General features: G+C 38.7%; 1 protein-coding gene across 1 annotated transcript in view; it reads left to right on the plus strand.

Annotated features, from left to right (window-relative positions):
• The window catches only part of COL4A5 (collagen type IV alpha 5 chain), an 87,767-nt gene that overhangs the window by 40,468 nt on the left and 20,781 nt on the right, over positions 1-26,518 (plus strand). The window contains exons 10-37 of the mRNA XM_062585047.1: positions 224-286; positions 959-994; positions 1,101-1,142; positions 1,265-1,357; positions 3,462-3,515; positions 3,622-3,678; positions 5,883-5,927; positions 6,026-6,079; positions 6,249-6,290; positions 7,417-7,549; positions 8,440-8,613; positions 9,784-9,867; positions 11,091-11,183; positions 11,745-11,815; positions 12,046-12,237; positions 12,688-12,856; positions 13,529-13,621; positions 13,712-13,816; positions 14,424-14,521; positions 14,779-14,929; positions 15,584-15,697; positions 20,217-20,384; positions 21,276-21,365; positions 22,172-22,321; positions 23,606-23,704; positions 24,708-24,797; positions 25,522-25,661; positions 26,408-26,516. Of these exons, the coding sequence (XP_062441031.1) occupies positions 224-286; positions 959-994; positions 1,101-1,142; positions 1,265-1,357; positions 3,462-3,515; positions 3,622-3,678; positions 5,883-5,927; positions 6,026-6,079; positions 6,249-6,290; positions 7,417-7,549; positions 8,440-8,613; positions 9,784-9,867; positions 11,091-11,183; positions 11,745-11,815; positions 12,046-12,237; positions 12,688-12,856; positions 13,529-13,621; positions 13,712-13,816; positions 14,424-14,521; positions 14,779-14,929; positions 15,584-15,697; positions 20,217-20,384; positions 21,276-21,365; positions 22,172-22,321; positions 23,606-23,704; positions 24,708-24,797; positions 25,522-25,661; positions 26,408-26,516 (2,809 nt within the window). The remainder of the gene's footprint in view (positions 1-223; positions 287-958; positions 995-1,100; positions 1,143-1,264; positions 1,358-3,461; positions 3,516-3,621; positions 3,679-5,882; positions 5,928-6,025; positions 6,080-6,248; positions 6,291-7,416; positions 7,550-8,439; positions 8,614-9,783; positions 9,868-11,090; positions 11,184-11,744; positions 11,816-12,045; positions 12,238-12,687; positions 12,857-13,528; positions 13,622-13,711; positions 13,817-14,423; positions 14,522-14,778; positions 14,930-15,583; positions 15,698-20,216; positions 20,385-21,275; positions 21,366-22,171; positions 22,322-23,605; positions 23,705-24,707; positions 24,798-25,521; positions 25,662-26,407; positions 26,517-26,518) is intronic.

A 26,518-nucleotide genomic window follows, 5' to 3' on the forward strand; every position in this document is an offset into this window, starting at 1 on the left:
GCCAAAGGAGACATAGTAATGTTGAGAGCAGTATGGTCCTAGTACAGCGTGCAATCCTTTAGGTCCTTCCTCAAAAGCAGATGGGTAGGTTAGTGGTCAGTTCCTTTGATTTGACATGTATGGGATGCCAGCTGTTGTTTTCTTGACTACGAGGGTCTTGCATTTGTCACACTGGTTTTCCACAAACAGGTGTTTCTGACAGCCTCCTCCACTTTCTCAACAGGGCCCCCCCGGTTCCATGGGTATACCAGGTCCAATTGGCCCTCCAGGGCCCCCAGGTTTGACAGTAAGTTTCTTTAACCAGTTACCTATAAACCTCAGGCATTTACGAAGCTAAGCAGTTACTACTTTGTTTCATGTCCTCAGAAGCAAGTCAGCAAAGGGCAGAGCTCTTGATAGTCAAGACTTGGAATGAAGTTAGTATGTATTCACCATGTATTCAGGTGACCAGGAGTTGCTACTGTGCATGTTTAAAAGAGCTATGTTTAAAACATTCAGCCGGTCCCCAGAGCTCTTTTTGCTTTAGATCAGACTGCATCTTTTGCTGGCTCCTTGTTTGTGTTTCCACTGAGTGAAGTGGAAGACTGTTGCTTCTATTGCTTGTGAATCCTGTGGGACGAGACGTAGCACGTTTAGACTTAGGTGTTTAATTCACAGATGTTTAGTATTTGAATGTTTCATTTCATGAGACTCTCTCACTTAAAGCAGGAACTAGTTTCTTATATATTTGTAAAGTTTAATAAGATCATGAGGAAGAGCTCTTGGAGGATGACAGAAATGCCTTGTCAACATGAGTATAACACAGACCTAACCAAAGTAGCAATGTGCCCTTTTAACAAAGGGGGCGTGCAAAGTGTGTGGCTATCCCCAAGTAGAAGTACTGTGAACAAATAACTTTTTTTTTCTTTTCTCTCTCTCTCCTTTTTTTTTTTTTTTTTTTTTTAAATCATCTTAATAGGGACCTCCTGGTCCATCAGGGCTGCCAGGACCTAAGGTATTTCTTTTCCCCCTATTGATGTTGATGGTTGATTTTGCTTTGTTTTTCTTTCTGTTGATTTGATTTTTGACTCCTAAGTGCTGATGAGTTTTGCTCTTTGCAGGGTAATATGGGTTTGAATTTCCAAGGACCCAAAGGTGAAAAAGTGAGTAGATGATCATGATGATACTTTGCTTATTAATTTCAAAATAGTTTTGCATGCTATTTTACTTCGTGTCATTTTAGTTTACATTGGCTGTAATAAACTGCCATCTTCTTGCACACTAGGGTGAACAAGGTCTTCAGGGACCTCCAGGGCCACCAGGACAAATTGGAGAGCAGAAAAGACCAAATGACATTGAGTTTCAGAAAGGAGATCAGGTGAGTGGGAGATTATATCCATCTGCAATGATAAAATTTATAGCCTCCTTTGATTTAGCTAATGTATACTAATATCCTGCTCACTCTACACAGGTTCTGTTATTTTTCCCAAAGCACTGAATGTTTCAGGTCTGAGTATTTTTCCTTTGATAGAAGGCATGCTAGTCATGTTATTTGAGTTACTCCTCTAGTAAAATAACTGGTCTACAAAGTAAGCTATCTCAAAGAAAGTAACAGTAAAAGCAGTTAAACTATTCTCATTCCTCAGAACACTCAGTTTCAGCTTTGCAAAGATGTGTAGGGGTTCATATTCCCATTAAGTAACCTGCTTTGTCATCTATTGTGAAGAAGTCTCTCAAAAATTTTAACTCAGCTTGCTTAATTTTTTGGTCATAAATGATGCCCTGACTTTTTCTTCCTTTTGGACTGAATAAATTCCTAGTTTCTGGCCTCTCAAAAGGAAATACTGAGCCATACTGTGGCAGTAAGCTCAGACTGTTGGTTTAACTTGTATGGATCCTCCTCCACCAAGAGGTGCCCAAGGTTTTGGGGAGAGTTGCCTTTTTTAAAGTTATTATGTTTTTTCCGTTTTTCTTCACTGGGAAATCTTTATGGTCTCTCTTGATTATGGGGTCTAGTCATAGGCAACCTGTACGCCACCAGCAGGGTCATGTGTGCCTGGATTTATTTTTTATTTTAGAAGTTTCTGTAGTAGTCTCAAATATCAGCCTGAGCAGTAGAATGGCTGAGGCAGACACTTATAAGCAAGAGTTGTCATTTTTATGCTCTAACATCACTGTGATGATGCGAACATCACTGTGATGATGCTCTGTAACTGAACTCCTACATGACTTTAAACTAACTTTTTTCTATCTTTATTTGGATCTTTTTTTTTGCTTTCTACCTTTTCATCTTGGCTGACTAAGGAAACATGTCAGAGAGAAGAATGCATTGGTAGACAGCAGTATTTTATTTTGGCAGGGAATAGGACAATTTTGCTGCCCTTCATCTTGATCAAAACCATTTGTTACCCTCCCTTTCATAAGAATGTTAGGCCTCACTAAATCATATCCTGGAGCTATCCACTCATGCACATGCACATTTGCAATGTGAGTCATTTTAGGAAGGTCTCAGCCTCCTTTTTTTTTTTTTTTTTTTTTTTTTTTACTGGTTAATAACACAGAAGGTAAAGAACACCGTGTCTTTGTAGCTCTAAGAAAACAGGAGGCAAAATTTTGATCACACTTTGACCACAAAATTTTGAAGCAAAAATTCAGCTAACTTTATTAGGGACAAAGTAATATGCTTCTGTTATCAAGGATCTCTGAAGGACACAGTCCAATGCTGACACAGTCCGAGTACATTGCCTTTGACCAATATTTATAACAATTTAAAGGTTTAAAGATCTATTTATATTTCAACATTTATATTGTGTACTTGGTAATACACAATCAGTAAAGAATTTCAACATTCCACTTGTTTTTTGAGATACACACATGATCTCTGATTGAAAAAGTGAAGCATAAGTCTGGAAGGCCTCTAAGAAAAAACAGAAATTATACACAAAGCTTTTGTGGATTCAGTAGCCTGTAACTTTCTCTTTAAACTAACAGTGAAAAGATTTGATACTTTATACAGAGGTGTAACAAGATGAGATAGAAACCCCAGCTTTTTGACATGGTAATCCAGTGACACTTTTCTGAAGAGCAGGGTACTGATCTTGGTATCTTTGATCTTCACAACTTCAGCAATTACCAGCAACTGTTACCGCTGTAATTTCAGCTGGATCTGATATTCCTTCCTTCCTTCCTTCCTTTTTATTATTGTATAGCAGCTGCAGACCACCAAACCAGCTGCTGCAGTGCATGCAGGAGGCAATTGTGTCTTAGTAGAGTGAATCATCTAGATAAACAGGATGAGCAGTTAATGAAATTTATGGTTGCACTTGAAGATCTGCACAAATAAAGAATATTTGATACGAGCCTTTGCTCTTCATGGCACTTGGAAATCTAAATAAGAGCAAAAAAGATTCTATTAAAAAAATGGAGAGACTAGGGAGTGATGGAGCCTTTAATCCTCTTTTTCTTTTGCCCATGCTTGACAGGGTATTCCAGGTGATCCAGGCCCACCAGGACTTCCTGGGCCACAAGGCCCTCCTGTGAGTAGTCCTCTTTTAGTCCTTTTTTGTTGCCTCTGTATCAGAACTGTAAATTCATTCTACTCTGGGTTGTGGGCTCAGTTTAAGATAATGTTTGTGTGTCCAGGGTCTTCCCGGTGGCGTTAAAGGTGAAAAAGGTGAGCAAGGAGAACCAGGCAAAAGAGTAAGTAATCTATTTAACCAAACATTTATCTTTCCAATCAGTGTTATCTTTGAGAATTATGCAAATGTTGAATTCAGATTGGGCCATCAGCTTCTGGGTAAGAGACTTTTTTGTTACCCCCCCCCCCTTCCATCCTCTGGCAGACTGTAGGTGATGCATCTGTTTTGTGGAAGGTGGTTCTAGCTATGGATCTCTTGGTGTTTTCTTGACTGAATCATCTATATGCAGGTGTTAGTCTTGGAGCAGGCAAAATTACATTCGGATGATGTTATCTATTGCATATGAAAACATTCTTTGAAGTTGTTGGACTATGAAGCAACGGTTTTCTGTTTCCTTTTAGAGAGGTTCTTCATTCAGTTTTCTGTGTATTGGTTTGCCAAGTAGCATGAGACTGCTCTATTTATAAGCTGGTCTGTGTAACTCAGGGGATTTACTTGTGAAATGAGTCACAACAACAAGTCTCTGAATGTTGCATCAAGATCAAGAGTTCATTTGTCACTTCTCAAGAGACTGCTTCTGTTTATGTACTATCTGGTGATGAGACAAATCAGGTTAGCTGCTTCTAGGGATAGTATGAGTCACCTTGTTCCTGTCTAGATTCAAAAAAAAATGGAAATTTGGATTTGTTTGGGTATCCCAGCTCAGGAAAGCTGAGGAAGGTCATAGAGGTGCTAAGAAGTAGGACAAAAATAACATGGACTGTACCTGCAAAGAAAAGACAAGCTCGGCTTGTCTTCATAGTTTCATCAATATAATGGACACCTTTGAAAATCAAGCCACAGGTCATGCTCACCTTCATTAGACAATATAAAAATCCTATTTAAAAACATATTGGTGATATATTTTCAGATTTCTATACAAAAGAAAGACAGACCATTGAAGAAAAGTCCATTTGGGATTCTCAATAAAACTCTTTTTAGTTGCTGAGATTTGTAGGCAAGCTTTCATTTGCCTTTTCTGTATAAGAAATGATGCAGATTTACAGAGCCAAAACTCATTATATCTGATGTAGTTTTTTTTTGAATTGGATTCATAGAATCATAGAATCAGCAAGGTTGGATGATTCTCCAACTTTTTTCTCTGAAAAGTATTTGGGAGCCACATAAATTTGCAAAGATCTGAAAGGATGAAAATCCTTAGTGGGTGTGAGGGATGCCTTTTACCAAAAGCTTGTTTACCAACATTTTTGCTTGTTTTTTATTGCTCTAAATTGGACATGATGCACATTTGAAGTGCAGTTTTACTGTTAAATGACTCTAAAATTATGTTTAGAGTTCCATATTGTTCTGTGCAGCTCAAACCCATGTCAGATATACTCAGAAAAAAAATGTTAGTATATGTCATCAAACAGCTGGTCTTGCAAATTCACTAGGTATCTTCAAGCTTCATTATTTGGGAAATCAACACCATCACTAATAGTAAAGGTTTTGCAAATCATGTTGTACTCTAGTAAATCAGTGTGATCTCATTATTGACTTCTCAGTGACTAAGAACTCATCTTGGCACTCTGGTGAAACTTGATCAACTATTCTAATGATGTTCTACTTGATGTTCCCCATCCATACTGCTTCTGTAATGCCAAAACCACTTATATTTGTTTTGCCTGTTGGATGGTCTGGAATAAAATGGAGTTTGCACTACTTTTAGTGTAGCAATGACAAATCTGTTCCACAGGAAGGTATGGTTTCAGAAGTCACTTCTTTGAACAGAATTGCACTTTATATTTTATTGATGTTATTCTTCAGAAAAAATGTGTTCTGTTTAAAGGAGAGTTAAAATTCAAACACAGAAAATTCTGTTTGTATTTAATTTCACTGGTCGCGTTATATTATTTCCTAATTAAATGTTGTGGTCTACTGTTTCAGAGTTAGGATCTGTTTTGAAAGTAAAGAACACCTCTATTATAAAACAAATAAAACATTAAATGCAAGGAATCAGCACTTAGTTGACTGGAGGTCATTATATGCTGTATTCTCACAAGTTTCTTTGAGGCTTGTCGAGTTTTTGTGCTCTGGTTTTCAAATTCAATCCTCAGTTTAGTAAACTCAGTTGATTATACATGGTTCATGTCTATGAGGTATTTGTCACAAGGGTTGTGTTCTAGAGGAAATCTGGTGTATTGAAAAATGGGAAGTAACGTTATTTCCACAAGAATTCTTCACTACTGAAGATTTTTATTTCAATACATTTTTATGTCTTTGAAGGGAAAGCCTGGCAAAGATGGAGATCCTGGTCAGCCTGGTCTAGATGTGAGTACCTCATGTGTTTCTCACCTAAGCAGACTTCTTAAAGGTTTTTTTGCTGATATGGAAAAGATCTGAATGTGATTATCTTTATTTTCTTGAAGGGTTTACCTGGTGAGCCTGGAGTAGATGGTGCTCCGGGAAGAGCTGGTGAAAAGGTATGCAGGATTATTTGTCATTATTGCTGCAGTACTACAAAATCTGCCATCACTGAGTTCAGTTCTGGCTGAGCAGTAACTACATTGCCTATACTGTTAAAGTGCTGTGGAATATTTGCAGTAAATGTCTTGCGTGCAGTATAAAAACACTCTTGAATTTCATTGATAGGGTGAAAAAGGTGACATTGGTCCCCCTGGTCCTCCTGGAAGTGTAAGTTGCTGATGCTTTCTTTACTTCTCCCATTTTGTTAGCAGTGTTGTCTCATCATAATGCTGAGGTGACTGTAAGTCTCATTTCTGTGTATACCAATAACTGACAGAAGCAGAAAAGATTTCATATATTCATTAATACAAATGATTGTTCCCTTCTCTCAAGATAGATCCTGTGCTCTAGGATTTGCCAGGTTACAAACACAAGGCTAGACTATAACCTCAGACCAGGAGAAATGAGGCAGCTTCTCTGAAGTTGGTGGACATATGTTTTATGCTAGGTGTTGGTGGATCAGCATAAAAAAAATTTTCAAAAATTCAGAGAATTGCCTTGCAAAGCAACACCAAGTCACTTTTTCAGTTGAACTGAAGTCTTTTTATAGAGAACAACTAATATTTAGCCTATTCTAATCACACCAAAAGACACTGCACCATGGAAAACCCATCCTGAGCCATTGTTTATGTTGTCACAGTCTGCTGCCAAGAAATTGAAATGACCTGAGCAAGAATTCTTCTATAAGGTTGTCATTCTCTCAGTGTCATTTGCCTATGTACTACCTCATCCCCTAAGCGGTCTGAAGCAAATACTATGGCCCAATTCCTGTCATTCTAATGTTAATCCCAGTATCTCCTTTGATATCAGTGATGTAACTATGAATTAGCACCTCTATAATAAAACAGAATTTGATGCCTCTATTCTTGCTGCTTGTATTTTGATGGAGTCAGATGAAAGTGAAGGGTTTTTAAATCTTCTCTGTAGAAGATGCATATACTGTATGCTGGAGTTATATTACTTCACTTTTTCAGGAAGCGGGCGTGTTGGGAAGATTTGTTGCAGAACTTATGTTCTGCACAAGCGCTGTTTCCTTTCATACAGCAAGAATGCAATGTGCTGTAGGATTTTTAACAAATTTCATGAGAACACTGTGGTTTGGTTTTCTGTTGGGACTACTCTTCAGGGGAATTTTCAGTGCTAATTCAGCGGCATGAGAAAAGCATCCTGTCAATGACTGGGTTCAAAACACATCGAACTTTTCTTCTCTCACCTTTCTTTACCTTTCCAGCGACATTTTCTTGGCTTAGTAATTGACAAGTTTCACATAAACACTAACATTAAACATTAATAGGTCATTTCAAGACCAGGCATTGATGCAGCAGTGGGACCAAAAGGTAGCAAAGGATTGCCAGGACTTCCAGGTGCCAAAGGGGAGCGTGGATTCTCTGGTAGACCAGGCCCACCTGGCTTGCCAGGTTCTCCAGGTAAGAGTGCAAGCATTAAAATGAGCAATATATTCAACATCTGAGCAAATATTTAGTGTTGTGGTCTTTTAGCAGTTTGTTTGGCAGGTGGACTGAGCAGGAAGCAAAGGCAGAACTATTTAGATCTACCTTTGAGTTTAAAGGATAGCCCTTAGTTTATGGGAGTAATCTGAGGAATTCTGAACACTCAGTACTACTGTTATGGTGAGCAGAGGATACTAATCATCAAGGCTATCAAATAGATCCTAGTTTAATGACCTTAGGGGTAAGGTCATCTCACTCATTTGTAACATATATTATCCACTGCATTATACAGAGAAAGTATTGTGTATGAGAACCCTGGTACCTGGCCATCAAATCTGTTCTTTGCTGTGTATTGGTCGGTATTAAAGGCCAGTGGAGATGCTCTGAGTATAGAATGGGAATGAGTGGTGGTACCTATGTTTATCATTTATCTGTACAGAAAAGCACGGTATAACTCAAATGTTACAACATTTAAATGATCTTTTTCCCATCAGTCTTTCCATTCATTAGTCCTATTTTATTTCTTTCCTTCAGAAACTGCTTTTTTAGCTGTTGAGTCTCAGGTCAAATTTTCAAACCAAAATCTTTGAAAATGCAAAATGTGTGGGTGTCAAAATGTGTATGTCAGCATGCAGATTTATCTGTTTTTTATGCACAGATAAATGTATTCACAGTTGTACTCTGTTCCTAGATTCCAGTATGAAACATTCACCATCTGTAACAAAGATGTTATGGAATACTTATGCATACATTAAAAGAGACAATCTTATCTGCAGCATTTTGTTCATCAAATATCGTTGTTACCTCTACAAAAAAAGTTATTTAAACCCTTGAGTTGTCAACAAACTAAGCTTTTCTCATCTTAGGGGTCACAACTGTTGGTCCTCCTGGCCCACCTGGCTTGCCTGGTGAGAGAGGACAGAAAGGAGAGCCAGGTTTACCTGGTGTTTCCATTCCTGGACAGCCAGGACTTGATGGACCCCGGGGATCGCCGGGACCACCAGGTCCTCCAGGACCACCTGCACCATCAGTTCCTCCTGGTAAGTGGTGGTCACATAGATAGCAAGCAGAAGACACTGAACAGTTTAGCTATTCATTCTTTTTTTAATTCTTCCTCTAAACATGCCATTCATCACAACAAAAGCCTGTGGAAAGGGGATCAAGATTCCAAGCTATTCATATATTCCTCTAAGCCACTGCAAATCATGACCTTTGTAGGAGAGCCCTAGCCTTCAGAACTGTTACAGGATCTGGGAGTTGAATGGTGTAAATTGTAGCCAGGCGTTATCATGCCTCTTTCTGCTTCAAATTAGCCCTACTGTGACTTACCTGTGAGATTCAGCTTGGCTGGTTGGAGAAGGAATCTTGTCAGACTCAAGGGAGCTTTCAGCCTAGTGGCAGATTAATAGCAGTTCTCCAGGGCCCAGCAAATCTGTCTCAGATTTTTTATTTCTTGAGTTGATATCAAATCCTACTTCATATGAATGCACATAATGCAGGAGATGACCACTTCAATGCTTTATCGAGTAAAGTTAGCTTTAACAATGTGATCTAATAACTGCTTGAAGGAGCCCTACTAAGAATGGTGATTCTGCAAGAGTCAAAGGGAGTAATTCTTGACAGAATTGCAGTTTCACTTCATTTATATTCTATTGTGTAAATCATACACAGTTACCTTGGGGGTGGGGACTTGAGAGGATGGCTCTTAGCTGCTTTTTGAGAGGAGGGAGGTGGGGAATCAGAGGTGGAACTGGGAACTGGAAAGCTGTGGTAAAGAGGGGCTAACACAGTTTGGGGAGGAATCTAGTGTCTCCTACTGTGGTACTGGCATCTTTAAGTACCTCATATGGTACTTCATATGCATGTGCTTTTATTATCTGAGGCTAAATGGCAGAACATAGCATCATAGAGAGGGGAAGGTACAAGCTGTGGGAAGTAGTGGGAGATAATTGAGGTTGTGAAAGGAAGCTTATGAGTGTTGTGTAACATCACTGATTTTTTTTTCTTTCTTTTGAGTCTGAATTACACTGGTAGGTTTCCATATACATTCCTATCTCTGAATTAACAAAAGCGTTTGATCTGTGATTGTGCTTGATGTTAGAATACACACAGAAAGACCAAAAAGCACGTTTTTGCACTGAATACATGTATTCAGTGCTGCTGTCAGCCTAACATGTGTTGATCATTAAACCTCTCTTGATTCTACTTAGGTGAAGGGTTATGTGAGCAGGGGCCACCAGGTCCTCCCGGAATTCCAGGACAACCAGGCTTTATGGGGGAGCGAGGCCAAAAAGGTGCCATGTTATGGAAATGTTTTTTTCTTTTCTTGTTAAAGCTTGTTTAACAGTTTAAAGCTTGCATTAGGTACAGAATAAACAGTGTCTCTTCCCATTAAGGTTGGGTGCAAATTTGATGTGTTTCTGAATAAGAAATCTGTTTTGTTTGGACATAGGATAGTCCTTCATCTAGTGTAAAAGCACAAGACTCTCAAACTGTCTGAGAGTATAACCCATTTGGATGGCCTTGCACAGACCATGATTAAAGTCAAATGGAGCTTCAGGTTTATGAGTACCTTCCAGGTAGATAGAAACTACCTCCATGTGAAAAAGTTTTATGCTTACTTCATGGATAAATTTGACATTATTTAGAGGAAAGCAACATTGAAATTATAAATGTAAGATTCATAATTTGAGTTGGTCAGTCTAGAAGGAGTTTGCCTGTTTGTTCACTAACCAAAAGACATCTTTAATGTATATCCTTGTTTCCAAAAAGACGACCTTGCAATGAGGATGCTGATATGGGTAAGTGAGCATCTTTTTCTAGCTCAACCATGGACATCTTAAATGACTTTGAGCATCTCACTTGACTTTATACTCCTTTTAAACAGAAGTATTTTTTTCTCGTGGAGATTGTAAGATTTAATTAATTAACTCAAACAAAATGTTTAGCTAATACAGTGATGAACACCATAGAAAAGTCTGCATGAATGGAATTCCTGAATGTCTTGAAACAGTTCATTTTTTTAATGAAATATGTTTAGCCTATTGTCAGGTCAGCTGTATTTAATAAAACAGTCTCAGTAGTTATTTTGCCCTCTTGGAGTTTAACTGAAGTTTTGGATTCTGGTGCATTTTGTTCTAAAGTTGTAGTTTGAAGTGTCAAATACCTTCTTTCAGAGATAAATCTTTTGCTCAGAAAAAAATCCACAGTTTCATTCTGCACTATTAAAAGCATTTTTTTTTTCAGTTTTGTTTCATTCTGCTATCCTAAATAAATTCTATTTGTATCTGACTGTTGGCTGACTGATCTCTAGCAACCAAAAACATCAAAAATGAGTTTGGCCTTCATGGAGGAAGCCTACTAATATTTAAGATACCATAAGACTACACAAAATTGTCATTTCAGACTTGATATTATAGATCATAAACAAGAAAGCAATCACAGTTGTGCTGGATTCTTTTAATATTTTCTAAGACTTAATGCTCAAGTATGCTTTTCTTAATGCAACTTTTTGTAGGTGATCAAGGAGACACATGCTTCAATTGCATAGGAACTGGAATATCTGGGCCTCCTGGGGAGAGAGGACTTCCAGGACCTCCAGGTAGTCCAGGTAAAGCTGTAATCATCGCTATTTTGCTTAAAATATTTTATAAAAACATTTCATATCTAAGTGTGTATTGTGTGCAAACTCAGATGCACACAATACCAACTCTGATATATAGGTTTGTGTCTCATTTTGCCCAGCTGAGAAGTGTTCAGGGAGAAACAGGCTGGAAACATGCAAAACAATTGTTCATTTTTGAAAATTTGTGTTCCAAAGAAATTCTTTGATCAAAGATAATCTTATAAGCATTGTGCTTATTGAAGGTAAATGGCTTGCTATAGGTTTAACTGAAAGAGAAATTCATTTCTGCTCAAATGATAGAGGAACTGGAGCTTTTGGAGTGTGTTACATTCTTTCTGACATTATTGATTCAACTTAGAGTTACAAATTCTGTTTTGCTCAAATAAAATTAAGCTGCGCCCCACACACACACACACAAAAAAAAGGCGGGCTAAACCTTGCCTGATTTTAAAAGAACTTGGCTATTATACTCTGCAAACAGTGTGCTTGACATTTATAGCTTCTACTGCATCATACTATTGTTTTCTCCTTTTCTGCATTACTCAGGTTCTCCTGGTTTTCCTGGACCAAAAGGTGAAAAGGGGCTTCTTGGATTAACTGGCCTTGTAGGACCACCAGTAAGTGGTGCTGTTTTGTTCTACTGGGAAGATGAAGTGTCTCGTTTGTCTTGTATGTTTGGTAGATCTGTGCTCGGTAAATGTGAATTCTAAGTCTAATAATGCTTTTTTGTCTCTAACTACTTTCAACCTCTAATTTGTATGTTATGCCAACCTCAGAATGGAATTGAAAAAAAAATAAAATGCTTATTGAGTTTGTCTTTTGTTTTTGTTTTTCTCTCTCCACTCAGGGATTTCCAGGGCCCCCAGGTGCCCCTGGGAGACCTGGTCCTAAAGGAGACCCAGGGGATGTCCTGACTTCTCCAAGAATGAAAGGTGACAAGGGAGATCCTGGCTTCCCAGGACCTCCAGGTCTTCCTGGCATAGATGGCACTCCTGGACGAGATGGACTGCCAGGTCTGCCTGGCCCTAAGGGGGAACCTGTGAGTTGCATTTTATGCTGTCTTTGTTTGGACAGATGTTTTGGGAAGTCCTGGATGCGTTTGGAATAATGCAGATAGGAGGACTGGCCAATGCACTTTTCTCTGAATGTGAGTAATGAAATAATTGTCTCCAGTAGATGCCAATCTAGTAATGATAGACAGGGTAGTCTCTACAATCTGTCAGTGCCTCTCTAAAACTAAGCTGAGAGACTTTTCTTGGGCAGCAACAGATAGACCCTTCTGCTGTTCACCTGTGTAGCGCAGAGAATTAAGTAGCCAGATTTGGACATTATCTCTAGCATGTTGGTAAGATGTTGGTAATGTAATGGCCTTGAGAGTTAGAAGGATGGAAACTACCAGAGAGTTTCAAAACAGAAACAGTGAAACACTTTACTCCTTTCCCGGAAAATACATGCTTTTCTTTCCCATCCTGCTCTTCCTCCTCTTCAGGGAAGTGTTGCATTCAAAGGAGAAATGGGAATTCCAGGTGACCCAGGAATACCAGGTCTTCCTGGAGACAAAGGACTTCCTGGACCTCCTGGTTTTGGTCCACAAGGTTCACCTGGTGAAAAGGGCATCCAAGGTGTATCAGGTCGTCCAGGACCTCCCGGAGTTCCTGGTGAGTTAATCCCTTGAACAAAAGCTTTACAACCAAGTTGTATCCATTTGGCTCAGGAAAGCTGGTAGCTGGCTTTTAAGCTTTACTCAAAAACAGTAAAAGACCTTGCATTTATAAGCTCCCTTACTGAAAGTTACCACAGAATCACAAAGTGAGCAGAATTTGTATGTCAACTGCAAGCACTTTACTCATCCTTCTGTCCTAACCTCTGGAGACATTTCTCCTTGACTGACTGTAGTGGAAACACATTGCAACTACCATTTGGCTTAAGCTTAATGGTTGGCAGTGTGACTGCACTGTTGTGTCCTTCCTTCAAAAGAAAAATTTGCTTTGAACAAATTTGCTTTGAAGTTGAACACTTTATTGTCAACTACACGGATTATGATGAAGTTCTACTCCTGTCAGCTATGAAACATGCTGTTCACATGATAGGACCTAGGAGGAAGCTAAAAAATGACTTCAAGAAAACTGTCTTAACATAAGCAATGACTCTGAGCTAATAAATACTGTACAGGTTTCAGAGGGGGGGTAAAGCCTACTAGATAAAGTCTTACTGGTGTTAAGTTCTTTGTAAGCTTAGAATGTGGCTAGTATCTTTTCTTTCTGCTCAGAAAAGAAAGAGAGAAAAGAAACTCTGACAGAATGATGCATATTTCCTATCTTTGGTCTCAGGTCCAAAAGGTGAACCTGGTCAGACTATTACAGAACCAGGAGTACCTGGCCCCCCTGGTCCTTCAGGCAGAAATGGTGACCCAGGTCTTCCAGGTAAAGCTGCAATGAGATGTCTGGGGATTTGCTAGAGCCTTTCTTTCTGACTGACTCTTGATAATTACACTGATTTTCTTCTCTGTACAGGAGAGCCTGGTCAGCCAGGTCAACGTGGCCTGCCAGGCATTCCAGGCGTGAAAGGAGAGCCAGGTATTCCTGGCATTGGACTTCCAGGTCCACCAGGCCCAAAAGGTATATTTGCAGCCAAATATTGGCTAAAAGTGGGGACATTTTGAGAGTTGTACCTCTTCGCTTGGTTCTAGTCAATTAACTTACATCTTTAACAGAATCTTTTAAAAAAATCTTCATATTATATTATTATAATATATTTATATTTCCATCTTTATATTCTGTTAGAAGTATCAGGAAAAAACTCTGCCGAGCTTATTTCTTTGTCCACCATACTGTTCCTTCATGGTAGCTTACATTTTTCAATAAACCTCGGACAGAAAAGGATGTTGGAAAACCTTTGGAAAATGATGGAAGTTTGGGCTTGACTCATTGTCAATAAGTGGTCTCCATATGCTGTCACAAGATTTTAATATTTCTAGTGTGAACTGTTTGTAATTGTCATGAAAGCACACAGCATGGGGTGTGCCCCCTTCTGAGAGGAGTCACAAATGTCCTCCATGGCAAAGACTGCATATTCAGCCAAAATAGTACTCCTCAAGTATGCTTGAGCTATCACAGCACCTTTTTCCAGAGATTACTTTTCATGGTCTAAGAATTTTTGGAAGAGTTGTTCTAATGCTCTCTAGTGTCCTGTCCTCTGCTGCCCTAACTTCCATGTCATGTGTAGGTTTCCCAGGTACTCCAGGCCCTCCCGGAGCTCCGGGTGCTCCAGGTCGCCCTGGTCTAGATGGACCTCCTGGACCACCTGGTTTCCCAGGACAGAAGGTCAGTGTTTTCTTGTTTACTGTAAATCTTCACTTTCTTGGAGGTTCCATTGCATAAGTGGGAAGTTGGTGGGGAGGATTTTGCCTCTTCAGATCAGCTTTTGATGGTAAGAAAGTCACATTCTCTATCTGAGGTTTGACCAAGGGTAGGAAAACAGAAATTTAACTCTAAGACAGTGGGAATTTTTTCTTCTGTACTTTAACATTTTCAAGAGAGCATAAACTTGGAACCTTCTTTTTTAAATTTTATTGCTACAGGGGGATCGTGGATTTGGAGTTCCAGGACCTCCTGGAGCCCCAGGACCACCAGGCTTAAAAGGAGTTCAAGGGCCCAAAGGTGATACTGGCTTCCCAGGAAACCCTGGTCTCCCAGGACGAGCAGGTTTTGATGGAACTCCAGGGCCCAAAGGTACGGAGAGCCTTTTCTGTTCTCTATTGAACTCTATAAACACTGCAGCCATGCCAGGAGTTATATGGCAGTGCAGTATAAGCAGTGCTGATTTTGGAGCAATTACATCAGGGTCCCTTTTTCCAAAGTATAGACTTTGCATAAATGGAAGTTTGTGTTCTCAAAAGGCAAGCAAGGGAATAAATAAGAATTTTGTGGGTCAATATGTGAAAGTGTCATCTAGAGATAAATCTATATTAAAATAGATGTAAAATGAGGGGACAACTGCCATTTTCTTGCACTCTATTTCTACATGCAGAGTGTTAGCAGTTCACAAATCACTACTATTAATCGTTGCCTGTATTATACTGCAGTGTATGCCTGGTTTGCTGGATAGCTTCTGTTGGGTTAGACGTGGATTATGATGCAAGAATGTCTCTTTGTAGTCTGGAAATGTAAACTGCATGCATTCCATGAAGAGTGAGAGCAAATCTTTGGCTTTTCTTTCAGAAATAGCTTCTTGAAGTGTGTTTTTATTTTTTTTTCCTGTGTCAATTATATATTTGGTTATATAGGATCAGATTTCAAGTAAGATATGAAGGCACCACTCTACTTCTGAAAGCAAGTATCTATGAGCTGAGTTTACTGTTGAACTAAACAAGAATGTTCTTTTAGGTGACCCTGGACCAAGCGGACCACCAGGACTTCCAGGACCAGCAGGCATCCCTGGTATTGGTGGCCAAGGTCCACCTGGACCTCCTGGACCTCCAGGACCTGTTGGCCCACCAGGTAAAACTCACGTGACCTGTACCCTTCAGTTATTTCTGGCATACACCAAGCAATAGATGGGACGTGGAAGATCCCAGTGAACATATAGGCAAGGAAGGACAGAGACTTTGTCTGTTGGCTTGACTGTCTTGTCAGTACAAAGTTGTGCAGATTTGACATGATGTTTGTTACTGAGGTCAGAAGTGGAATTTCATTCAGCTCTGTCTTTTACACAAGTTAGAGAGGTCTTAAGCATTTAAGTCTGCTGTGGGAGAGAACTTGGAGTCTTACTGCCTAAGCAGGTATTGGGGGCGGGGAAGGATAGTGTAGTGGTAATCACATCTGCTTTACATGCTGAAGGTCCTGGGTTCAAGGCCCAGTGGAAGCAGCACCAGGAAATCTTTGGGAGGTTGGACTAGATGATCTCCAGAGGTCCCCTCCAACCTTACTGATTCTGTGATTTCTGTGATATTCTAGGAAGTGCTGTAGTTACAAAACCTATAGGAGGGTACATTTATTATAGTACTATTTAGGACAAGACAAAAAGGGACAATGTCACTGCAGAGGTTTTAGGGATACAGAAGAGGAGGCAAGTTGCCTTTTGCTGTGTGTACTGTGCAGTCTTTGGAAAGAAACATTAAGTACACTGTCACACTGCTTTCAAATAGCAGGATATTTTTAAGTTCCAAAGTTGTTTTCTGGCTTACCAAACTCTGTATTCCAAATTCACTGGATGAGAAGTATTTTTAAATAACTAGAAATTTCATTACTGGGTTTGGAAAACAAGTAGCCAAACTCCTATACAGTGCTAGTGGTCCTCTCTCTACTTACGTGGCAAGTACACATTTAAGGGAGTAATTCAGGTTCCCTGACATTCATAGAATCATAGAATGGTAAGGTTGGAAGGGACCTCTGGAGATTATCTAGTCCAACCCTCAGCATAGACATTGGTAGGCACTTTTTTATTATTTTCAGTGGAAACTGAAGCACAATTTAACTCAGTTAAGGAGAAAGGGAGGAAAACAAGAATATTCCAGGCTAACTGGTTCATTATTTTGTCGAGGAGAAAATACTCTCCAAGCACTGACTGTGTCGATGAGAACTTCTCAGTAGAAGACGTCATACAAATTCATCTTGATATAATCACACCTGGAAAAGAGCTTTAGAATTCCCCCTACAAAAAGTCCTGAGTTCTGGGGTTCTTGATTCCAGCAAACACAGGAATTTTGTGAGACCTGATAGGTTTAAGTAGATAAACAAAGTGGGATCTAAGCATTGGGATAATTAGGAATATGTCTTGAAACGGAGTTTGATTGTCTTTTATTTAAAATGACTGCTGACGGATGAAGATAGGAACTTGTTCCATCTCTGTGCACAAAGGGTACATGTGCATGTATGTGCACCATTCTGTTCACAAAGCTTGCTTAGGAAAATTTCTTTTTCCCTACACTCAGTGAATGGGCTTGTTGCGCACCAACTCCTGACATTGCAAATGCGTGGCCATTACCACAGTCAGAACGTTCTCTGTGGATGTGAGCATGCCTACAGCTGAAACATTTCAAACCCCACCTGTTTCTTGCCATGCCTGTAAGACTCTTCACATCGCATGTCTGTGACCTACACTTCTTGTGTGTGTTTCTGTGTGCCAGCACTGGGGCTGGCGTTGCACACAATGCATGCTGGAAAACTGATGGCCAGCTGTGAAAGCATGAGTCACAGGTTGGCTGATCTTGCTCAGATCTTTATGAAATGTGAGCTGATATCCAGCAAAGTGCTTAACTTAAAGCTAGGCAAGTGCTTGAGTAAGGAGGCCCAGGGTGCTTAGCAGTTCTGTGTAGGTACTTATTGTAGGTCATGTTTAAGTATTTTTTTCCCCCACTAGTTTCCCAGTGGAGAATATGTGGTACCACCAACAGCAAGTCTTGCATGTTCTCAGTGTTAAGAGCTAGGGGCATAAGTGGTGTGAACAATGCGTGCCCAGGTTCCCTTAGCCAGCAGGTGGGCTCACTGCCTAACTGACTGTGCTTGCTATACTGTCCTGAATTTAAAGTTGTATTTGAGACTGAACTAAACCAGAAAGCAAACTCAGGTTTGTTTGCTGGAGGGAGAGAATTTTAGTATAGGGTTTGAACGTTTCATTCAATCCATGTTCTTTTTTTGTCTTTCTGTAACATTTCTTCAGGTGTTGGCCAGAATTTGATTTCATGTGATCAGTGATTTATTCTGCAAAATATCTATTTTGAGAAATGCAAAAATATTACTAATGTCAGTGGATTGAAATGATTATTATTTTGCGCTTCATGTCTATGCTGACTAATTATCATGGCTACTAACTGCATGATGGCTCTGACATCTAGTGCATGGTTGAAGCTCCCACTGGAGAAGTCCACGTCATTTCTCTTGGCATTGCTAGTTGTCTGGTTTGTGCAATGTCTAATGCTTCCATAACCCATGCCCTGTTTTTTTGTCTTACCAGTATGTTTTGATTCTATTCCTTTATGCAAGTAGAGTAACATTTCTGGAGCTTTGTTTTTCAGGTAATCAGGCAAATTCTTGAAAGCGTTTCCCTGTTCAGATTTTCTTTTCTTTGCACCACCATTTCTTCCAATTGTTTGCAGCACCTCAACATCATTCTTCTTTGAAATATGTATCAAATTACTCTAGAATTGATTGGGTTGTCTGTAATACTGTTAAGTATGATACAGAGTTTTAAGATTCAGAAAGGAAATAATGTGAATTTCTATTAGAAAAGTATCTTTACTAGCTATTCTAGATGTTGACAGAGCTTATCCTATTACTAGGTTATGTCTGATTGTCCCATTTTGTTCCCCTTTCTGATAGGGGCCCCTTACATACAGAGTATGTACAGTGCCTATCCATCCTCTTTATTGTTCTTTCTCTACAAAGTAAGGAGTTCCATGCATATGACACCATAGTTTAATGAAATGGTAAGCAATTGCTGAAGAGAAGCATGCTTAATATTCACAACTGGAAGCCTACAGCCTACAAAGTCAGGAAAACATTATCTACCTTTTTAGCATGCAAACAGCAAATCCTGGTATCGCTGTTAAACGTATTTCTGCAGTCAAGAGTAGGGGTTGCCATCTGTTACAGTGTAATAACGTCTTATAGTTATTCATGGGATTTTAAGTGTGTTATCTCAATAGAGAGACTACACTAGAGCATGTAACATGCAGTATACCATCTCTGCAAATTTAAGGGTGTAAATTCATGCAATAGAAATAGAAGAAATAAGAAATATATATTTAATTATATTTTTGTGTTATAAAATAGAAGCATCTTTTGAAAATCCCTGCCTGAAGACATTTACAGTAAAGTAATTCAGATCAACAAGAAGTTAACTGGTAGGGTGTGCTCTGGTGTTTAAAAGGCATCCAAGCCTGTATCTGGTAGTTATAGTTTTGTGTAAGAGATGGTTTAGAAAAAAAGTCTATTCCTCAGTTGCAAAGAGATGACTAGATAAGGGAGGAATAATTTTTAAAAAGAGATTATATCATAGTATCATAGTATAAAAAGAGATTATATCATAGTATCATAGTATTTGAAAATATTTCACTTGATTTCTTGTTTCTGCATACAATGGTGGCTGCATTTGGAAAAAGATTTCCAAGTTTCCTTACAGTCTGGTTTCTCTTAACTGCATTAGTATTGTATTCCTTGTACTTAGATCTGTTTTCAGTATCTGTAGGGTAGACTTTTTTTTGTTCTAATCTGTATGTGCTTTATTTTGTTTCCTAACTTAACGACTATTACAACTCCTTACTGCTACCTGTCTCAACTTCCTGATGAACTCTAACTCGTTGGCTTTTGAACCTCAGGTTCCCCAGGTACTGTGGTTTCTTTACCAAAGACTTTTCTTAACCTCAAATTTAAGAATGATCTTTTAGTCAGCTGCATTTCAAGAGTAAACATCATCACTGATACACTGTGATATTGTGCACTGAAGGCAAAAGAGCTGTGTGCTTGCTTGAGCAGTGCCTTGGGCTCAGTGTCTTTAACATTAAAGAATATTGAGCAGGTTTTGATAATTCGTATTTTTCATTCAGAGGAATTTAATGCAATACAAAATTTTGTTTATTGTTGAAAAATACTTAGCTTAACTGACATTATCAGTTACCAAATAGTAAAATGGAATCATTAATGGAAATGTACTTGTGAAAATCACTATACTTAATGATAAAATACAAACTGATCTAATAAATCCTGATGTTTTTTGGTTTACTAATCAGGCTTAGATGGTTGTTGAAAAGAGAAGTTGTTCTTTTCCTTTTGATAATTTATTAAGTTGCATTTGCTGCAACTTGATAAAATTTCAGTAGTGTTTCTTTTTAGGAAAATACAGCCTTTAACTCTTGGGAAGCTATACATGGCTTTAGAAGAATTGCAGACTTTCCACCAGTACTAGGAATGTGCTGTAGATAAAATTTAGCTGTTCCAACAATACCATGCCTAGAGATGCACAAACCCCAGTCTTGCCTTACTTTTTGCTAAAGGATTGTGTTTTAACAACGTTGTCTAGGATTGCAGGGCATTCCAGGAGAGAAAGGGGATCCAGGTCCTCCAGGCTTCGACGTTCCTGGTCCTCCAGGTGACCAAGGAACTCCAGGATATCCAGGACCACCTGGCCTCCCAGGGCCGCAGGGTTCACCTGGACCACCAGGCCGGGATGGAATACCTGGGTTTCCAGGTAAGTTCACATTTGTTACCTATGGACAAAAGGTGAACTGTAATTACAGGTGGGTGTTCTTTATCCTTGGGCATGCCAGTATAATGAGCTTCACTCTTTATCCTATCTATTTAAAGTTCGATACATGTAACTTTTCATGCTTACTTTTTTTTAAATATAACAAAATTTGTTACATTAAAATCCTTGTCACCTCTCTACTCTTCTCCATTACTCTGATACAAATATTCTCTGCATTATCGTGCTTCATAAATTTCAGACAACTTGGATGATCTTTGCAATATTTTTCTAGTTTATTTTTGATACATTTTTTCTAGTCACTGTTACAATTTAGAAATAGAATTATTTTTGTGAAGGTGATTGCCAATACTATCAGTTTGATCCAGCTCATAGTCTTAAACATTAATTTTCTTATTCTGTGTCAGAGTATTCAGTTAAGACAGTCTGTTTCTCCCTCTGCAAAAGAAATCTCTAAATTTAATTTTGAGAATCTCTCTCTTTGCATAGATAAGGCAATACAGAAGTTTCTGTAAGTAGTGTATTTGTATTGACCTTTTGGTTTTCAATAAATATAAGTTTGCTGTAAAACAAGTATGTATGTTTCAGGTCTAAATAAGCTTCCTACTGAAAACAAACAGACAAACAAAAACAATGCAATGCAATGCAAATTCTCTTCTCAAGACTTATGAAAAAGCTGGCACCAACCTCAGATGTAGTTCCATCTGGTCTAGATCTGTAGAAGAACTTAATACTTATAAATACCTTAAAGCATCTGTCAGGCTCTGTATGTATGTGCTCATTAATAATACTATAGAGGTGCAGGGAGGTACAACTTAAGTATTGACAGGCTTCAGGGTTTTGTTCAGACTGACACTGGTGATTCAATGTATTTAGGTGCCAAAGGTGAGATGGGTGTCATGGGAGCCCCTGGTCCTCCAGGGCCTCCAGGAACTCCTGGAAGAAATGGCCTTCCTGGCTTGAAAGGTAATCTTTCTTTAATCTTCTCTTAAACAGAATGCAGAAGGCTGGTTTCTGTATCCTGTATGGAAAGAGGCTTCATAATAGTAACATCTAGAATTTTATTACTGGGGAAAAGCTTGTGTCATCTTCTTGACTGTGCTGATGTTTAGAAGTGCTTTGCAGTTTCAAGTCATAGTGTTTTCACTGATTTTTTTTAAGGATGTATTGAAACATTAGCTATTTTAAAAATGTGACCTCTGGATTGATGGCAGTGAAATAGGGCCATATTTCTGTAGTATGTTGTTAGGTCTGCTTCAAACAGAAAAAGATCAGTAGCTTTGGGTTGTGAAGTCATCCAGATGAGCTCTATATGTATCACCAAGAAATGTGTTCTCTCTACATTCTTTCAAATCTTTCACTGGATATAAATTTTGAAAGGGTTTGGTAGGAAAGAACCCTCATCTCCCTGTAAAAAGGAAGCCATGAATCCAAAGCTGCTATAGCCATTGCAACTCTTCCATGACAGTGGCACAGTATGGTAGGGTTCTTGGAGTTCATTCAATGTGGGCCAGACAGACAGCTGTTTCCTCTGAGCTGGGCTGACCAGATTCCTTCTTGCATCATACAGATGTTCCTGTGCAGTCCCTTTGCTCAGCTTTGCTCCAGAGCTTAACATGCTATGGAGGACCTTGCATAAACTGACTGCTCATTCAGTAAATTCCACCTTCATGAGTAAATCATAACCTCCCTATGTAATGAAAAGCATCAGAATTATATTAGCCTGCCTTTAGGATTATATTTTTCTCTTTTGTTGTCCGTACCTGCTGTAGGCAATAATGGATTACCTGGTCAGCCCGGACCTCCTGGACCAGTAGGACAGAAAGGCATCAAAGGTGAAGCAGGCCTGCCGGGCCCACCTGGGAAAGTTGATCCAAAACAGCTGGGAGCAAAAGGAGAAAAAGGCGAACCAGGTGTTCCAGGTACAGGACTCTTCATATGGCTGTAGGGTGGGATTTGTCTTCTACAGATAATAATGACCTCCGACTGAATCTATTATAGTTCATTCTTTCTTACAGAAGAAATAAATACAGAATAGAGAGCAAGATTCTCTTATTTTATTTTAGGCTTTTTTTTAAAAAAATGATCCAGTTACTGTGTATACATAGTTTGCAAAGTCCTCGTTCAAATATGCTACTATTATATGGCATACATTATAGTAGCACTAAGATGTTCTCACCAGGATTAGGGTTCAGTCTTCTAGGTGTTACGAGAGATGGTTGTCATGGCTGCTGTGCTGCCTGCATTCCTGCCGTATCCCAGGCCTTTTGCATGTGGGATGGAATTGCACAGGTCACCTGCTCATGCATTGCCTCTGGATTTCTCTTTTGGGTGTCTCCTCAAACCACCCTCAGCTGAGCTAGTGTCATCTCTGGCTTTGCAAAGAGTCTGTTCTCATGTGTGTTTCTACTCAGGAAGTTGGAAGTCTGGAAGGTTCTCTCAGCTCACTCAAGTCTGCTCCCTCTCCCTGATCTTTTTTTTCCCCTTTACATTAAGGTGTAAAAATTCAGAGGTCTTCTTTAAACTCTTATTTAGTCTTGAGAAGAGTAAAAATATTCTACCCTAGAGAGAACCTGAATGTCCTTCACTAATGTTGGCCCAGCTGATTTTGTGCTTACTTAGCTACTGTGTTGATTTCTATGAAGCCTAAGTAAGATTTTTATGTCACTTAGCGCTTCCTTTTTTCTCTATTAAATCAGAGCTGTGGTGGGCAGATTTACCTGTGCCTGCAGGACAGCACAAAGTAATGTACAGGATAATAACCAATAGTAACCGTTACTTTTTGTAAAAAGTAATGCAGGTATTTTAGCAGTTTTTTAAAATGTCTCAGTCCCAAAGTGCTTCCTGTGCAGCAAGAAAATTGAATATGTGTATATAAATAATCTAAAAGACAATACAGGGGTTAGCATGAACTCTGCTCATCACTGAGAGACAGTCCCTTCTGGGTGAAGTATACTAGCATTAGTCATAAAGCTATTTCCTTTATTTACAGTATATTGCCCCTGTTCTGTAGGATTTGAAACTTTCCAGAAGCAATATTTTGTGTTCTGTGATACTTCCTCTTGGCTAAGCTAAGGGGGAGCATAACTACTGAAGAAAAATCTCTGGAATTTGATTCACATATGTATACATCTAATCATTTAATGTGCGTTTTTTTTTTTTTTTTAATAGTAGTAATAATGATAAAATTATATTTTGCCTTAAAGGTATTCCTGGCTTATCAGGACAGAAAGGTTTTCAAGGTCTCCCAGGTGACCCTGGCCCACCAGGACTTAGTGGCCCACCAGGTCCCCCAGGATTGCCAGGTAAACAAGCAAGGTGTTAAATGGACAGTTTTGATAATGTGAAAGCTTGTATGCATTTTGATACTGAGGGGTTGGGGTTTGGATATAGATATGCCTAAGCAAGGGCTAAGGATTTACATTTAAAGATGCAGCACAGCTCTGGGAAATTTTAAATCGTTATCCAAACAGCATGCCTTGAGCTCTTACCTCCTAACAGACCCAAAAGCAGTTTTAAGTTATAGATTCCTCCGAAGATTGGGATTGCCTTTGGGATGACTGGAAAAGTGCTTGCTGCTTGGATAAGCAACAAGACTTGCCTGTTTTGTATGCTTATTTCTTATATTATATTACTTCGCATAGGGCAGAAGATAGATGAAGAAGATAGATATTGTGAAGGCTAGCTGGATGTCACAGTTTACAGCTTTGCTTTCAAGAATTTCAAGGATTAATTAAAAAAAAAAAGTTTCACAGTACTTCTTCCTACAGCTCTGAAATCATCTGAAATCTTGACACTTTGCTCACTGTTTTTCTGCCAGTAATATGAGGATGTAGGACTTGCTCCAGATATCTTGTTGGGCTTTGGGAATTTTCTTAACCTTCCAGGACTCAAACTAGTTTGAGCATTGTAGGTCACATTTAATTCCTTAACAGAAGATACTGAATAACTATTGCAGATAGGGAAGAGATAACATTCTCATTCTGCAGAACAATTCATGAGAGACTGAATAACGCTGCTACTAGTTTACTTCAGATGGTTTCTAAATCATACTCTGAGATTTGACCCATTTCATTAGACTAATCTCAAGAACAAAGATGATGTCCTAATAAACCTTAGCTCAGAACAAACAAGTTTAAAACTACTTCAGTTCAAATGAGGAGAAAGTAGGCTGGAGCAATCTGAGGCCCAGAGCAATTCCAAATACTTACCCTTTGTAATTAGATGATGACCATATTCATATGAGAATGCATGAATATCAGAAACTTTTAATTATTCATTAATCAACTAAACACACAACTTTTCTAGGCATCAAGGGAGACACAGGACTTCCTGGGCCACCAGGACCAACAGGACCTCCAGGGTTAAAAGGTGCTATGGGCGAGATGGGCCTTCCAGGTTAGCTATTGTGCTAATATTTTATTTAATTTTGACAGTACTTCCCATATAATGCAAAGGTGAATCTGCTTGTAGGTAATATCTAAGAATGTATTTATAGGATACATGAAGGACGTGTAAAGCCCTATGCACAGATTTGTTGAAATAGTACAGAAGAAATTGGAAATACCCATTAAAACAGAAAATTCAGACAGTAAATATATTGTAAATACACATTATTTTTAAGTACTTACAGATGTAGAAGTAGAATGATCTGCTTTTTTGTAATTTTTCTCCTTTTCTGGTATTTCCGGTTTTCCTCTTGAAATACTTCAGAAGCAAGATGGTTCTGTAAACTCGGCTGTCAAAAGAAAGACATCAGATTCAAGCATACAAGAGAAGCAGACAGTGAATTCAGTTATTTAGAAAGATTGTTGAAATGAAACTACCGATTTCTGAGGTTTTTATTACTAAATTGTGCCTAATTACTGGCAAGAATATTTGGACTTTTTAAAATTACAAAATTAAAAATAAAGCTTAGAAATATTGTGAAACAACCATGAGTGAGTTTAGATAATTGTTTATTTTAGTTTGTTTTTAAAATAAAAGCACATTAGATGTTCAAAACCAAGTACTCTGTTCATTAGTTCTTTCTAGTTGAGTTTGTGTAATTTGAGTGACTTCTGTGAACAATTGCAGAAGACTTATTTATATCTATATAACTCGTATTTTTTGTTTTGGACAGGTCCCCCAGGGATTAAAGGCAGCCAAGGAATAGGAGGACGTCCAGGTCAGCCTGGGCCACCTGGATTTCCTGGATTGAAGGGCGAGAAAGGTGACCCTGGTCTTTCAGACATTGGTATTCCTGGTCCCCCTGGATCAAAGGTACATTTACAAAATTCTTCAATGAAACAATCACATGAGGAAAGGAGAGCTCATGTTGATTTTTTTAACTATAATTTTTATATACATATATATGCATAATTTATAAATATATGTATGTATGTATAAATTCTAATTTTCAAGGTGAAAGTATTTATATACAATTTCATCTGGTTAGAGCGGAAGATTGTTACCTGCATTCTAGGTTGTGTTCAGTTAGTGGTCTGGTCTGTGCTGACACCTGCTGACATTTCCATAGTTGGTAGGGAGTTATAAGATGAATATCTTTGTTCCAATGTTTTATGAGGCAGTAAATTTTGAAAATAACAATATGCATTTAAGAATAAATTACTAAGGAACTGATATATCATGATTACTTGGGCTTAAATTTTAAACTCTGTATAAAACATTTGCATCAAAGTTTACAAACATCCTTCCTTCTGTCATTCACAAAAACTTGTCTTTTTGAAGATGTACAGAGTATCTAGGGAACACAGTTCTTTAATTTAGGCCAACTTTGGGGGAAAGGTGTAAGGGACACTTTATGTACAAATTGTAGGAGCTCCTGTTAAAATCTTTATAATGGCCATTTTCAAGTAATCTTTATTACTGTGTGAGATAGTGTTAACTGGATATAAGGAGAATGTGCAGAATATAATGATGACCTTGTGATCGTAAAATAGAAATATACAGGAAGGACTACTTGTATTAAAATGACTTGGTTCTTGTTTCTACTTAATGTTTTCTAGGGTGATCTTGGTTTGCCTGGATACCCAGGCAGTCCAGGCAGTAAAGGTATAGCTGGAAATCCTGGTTTGCCTGGATTGCCAGGCAATCCAGGTGCTAAAGGAGAGCCAGGA

The sequence above is a fragment of the Rhea pennata genome, chromosome 11 (genome assembly GCF_028389875.1).
Source record: "Rhea pennata isolate bPtePen1 chromosome 11, bPtePen1.pri, whole genome shotgun sequence".
In the NCBI taxonomy this organism is placed as follows: domain Eukaryota; kingdom Metazoa; phylum Chordata; class Aves; order Rheiformes; family Rheidae; genus Rhea; species Rhea pennata.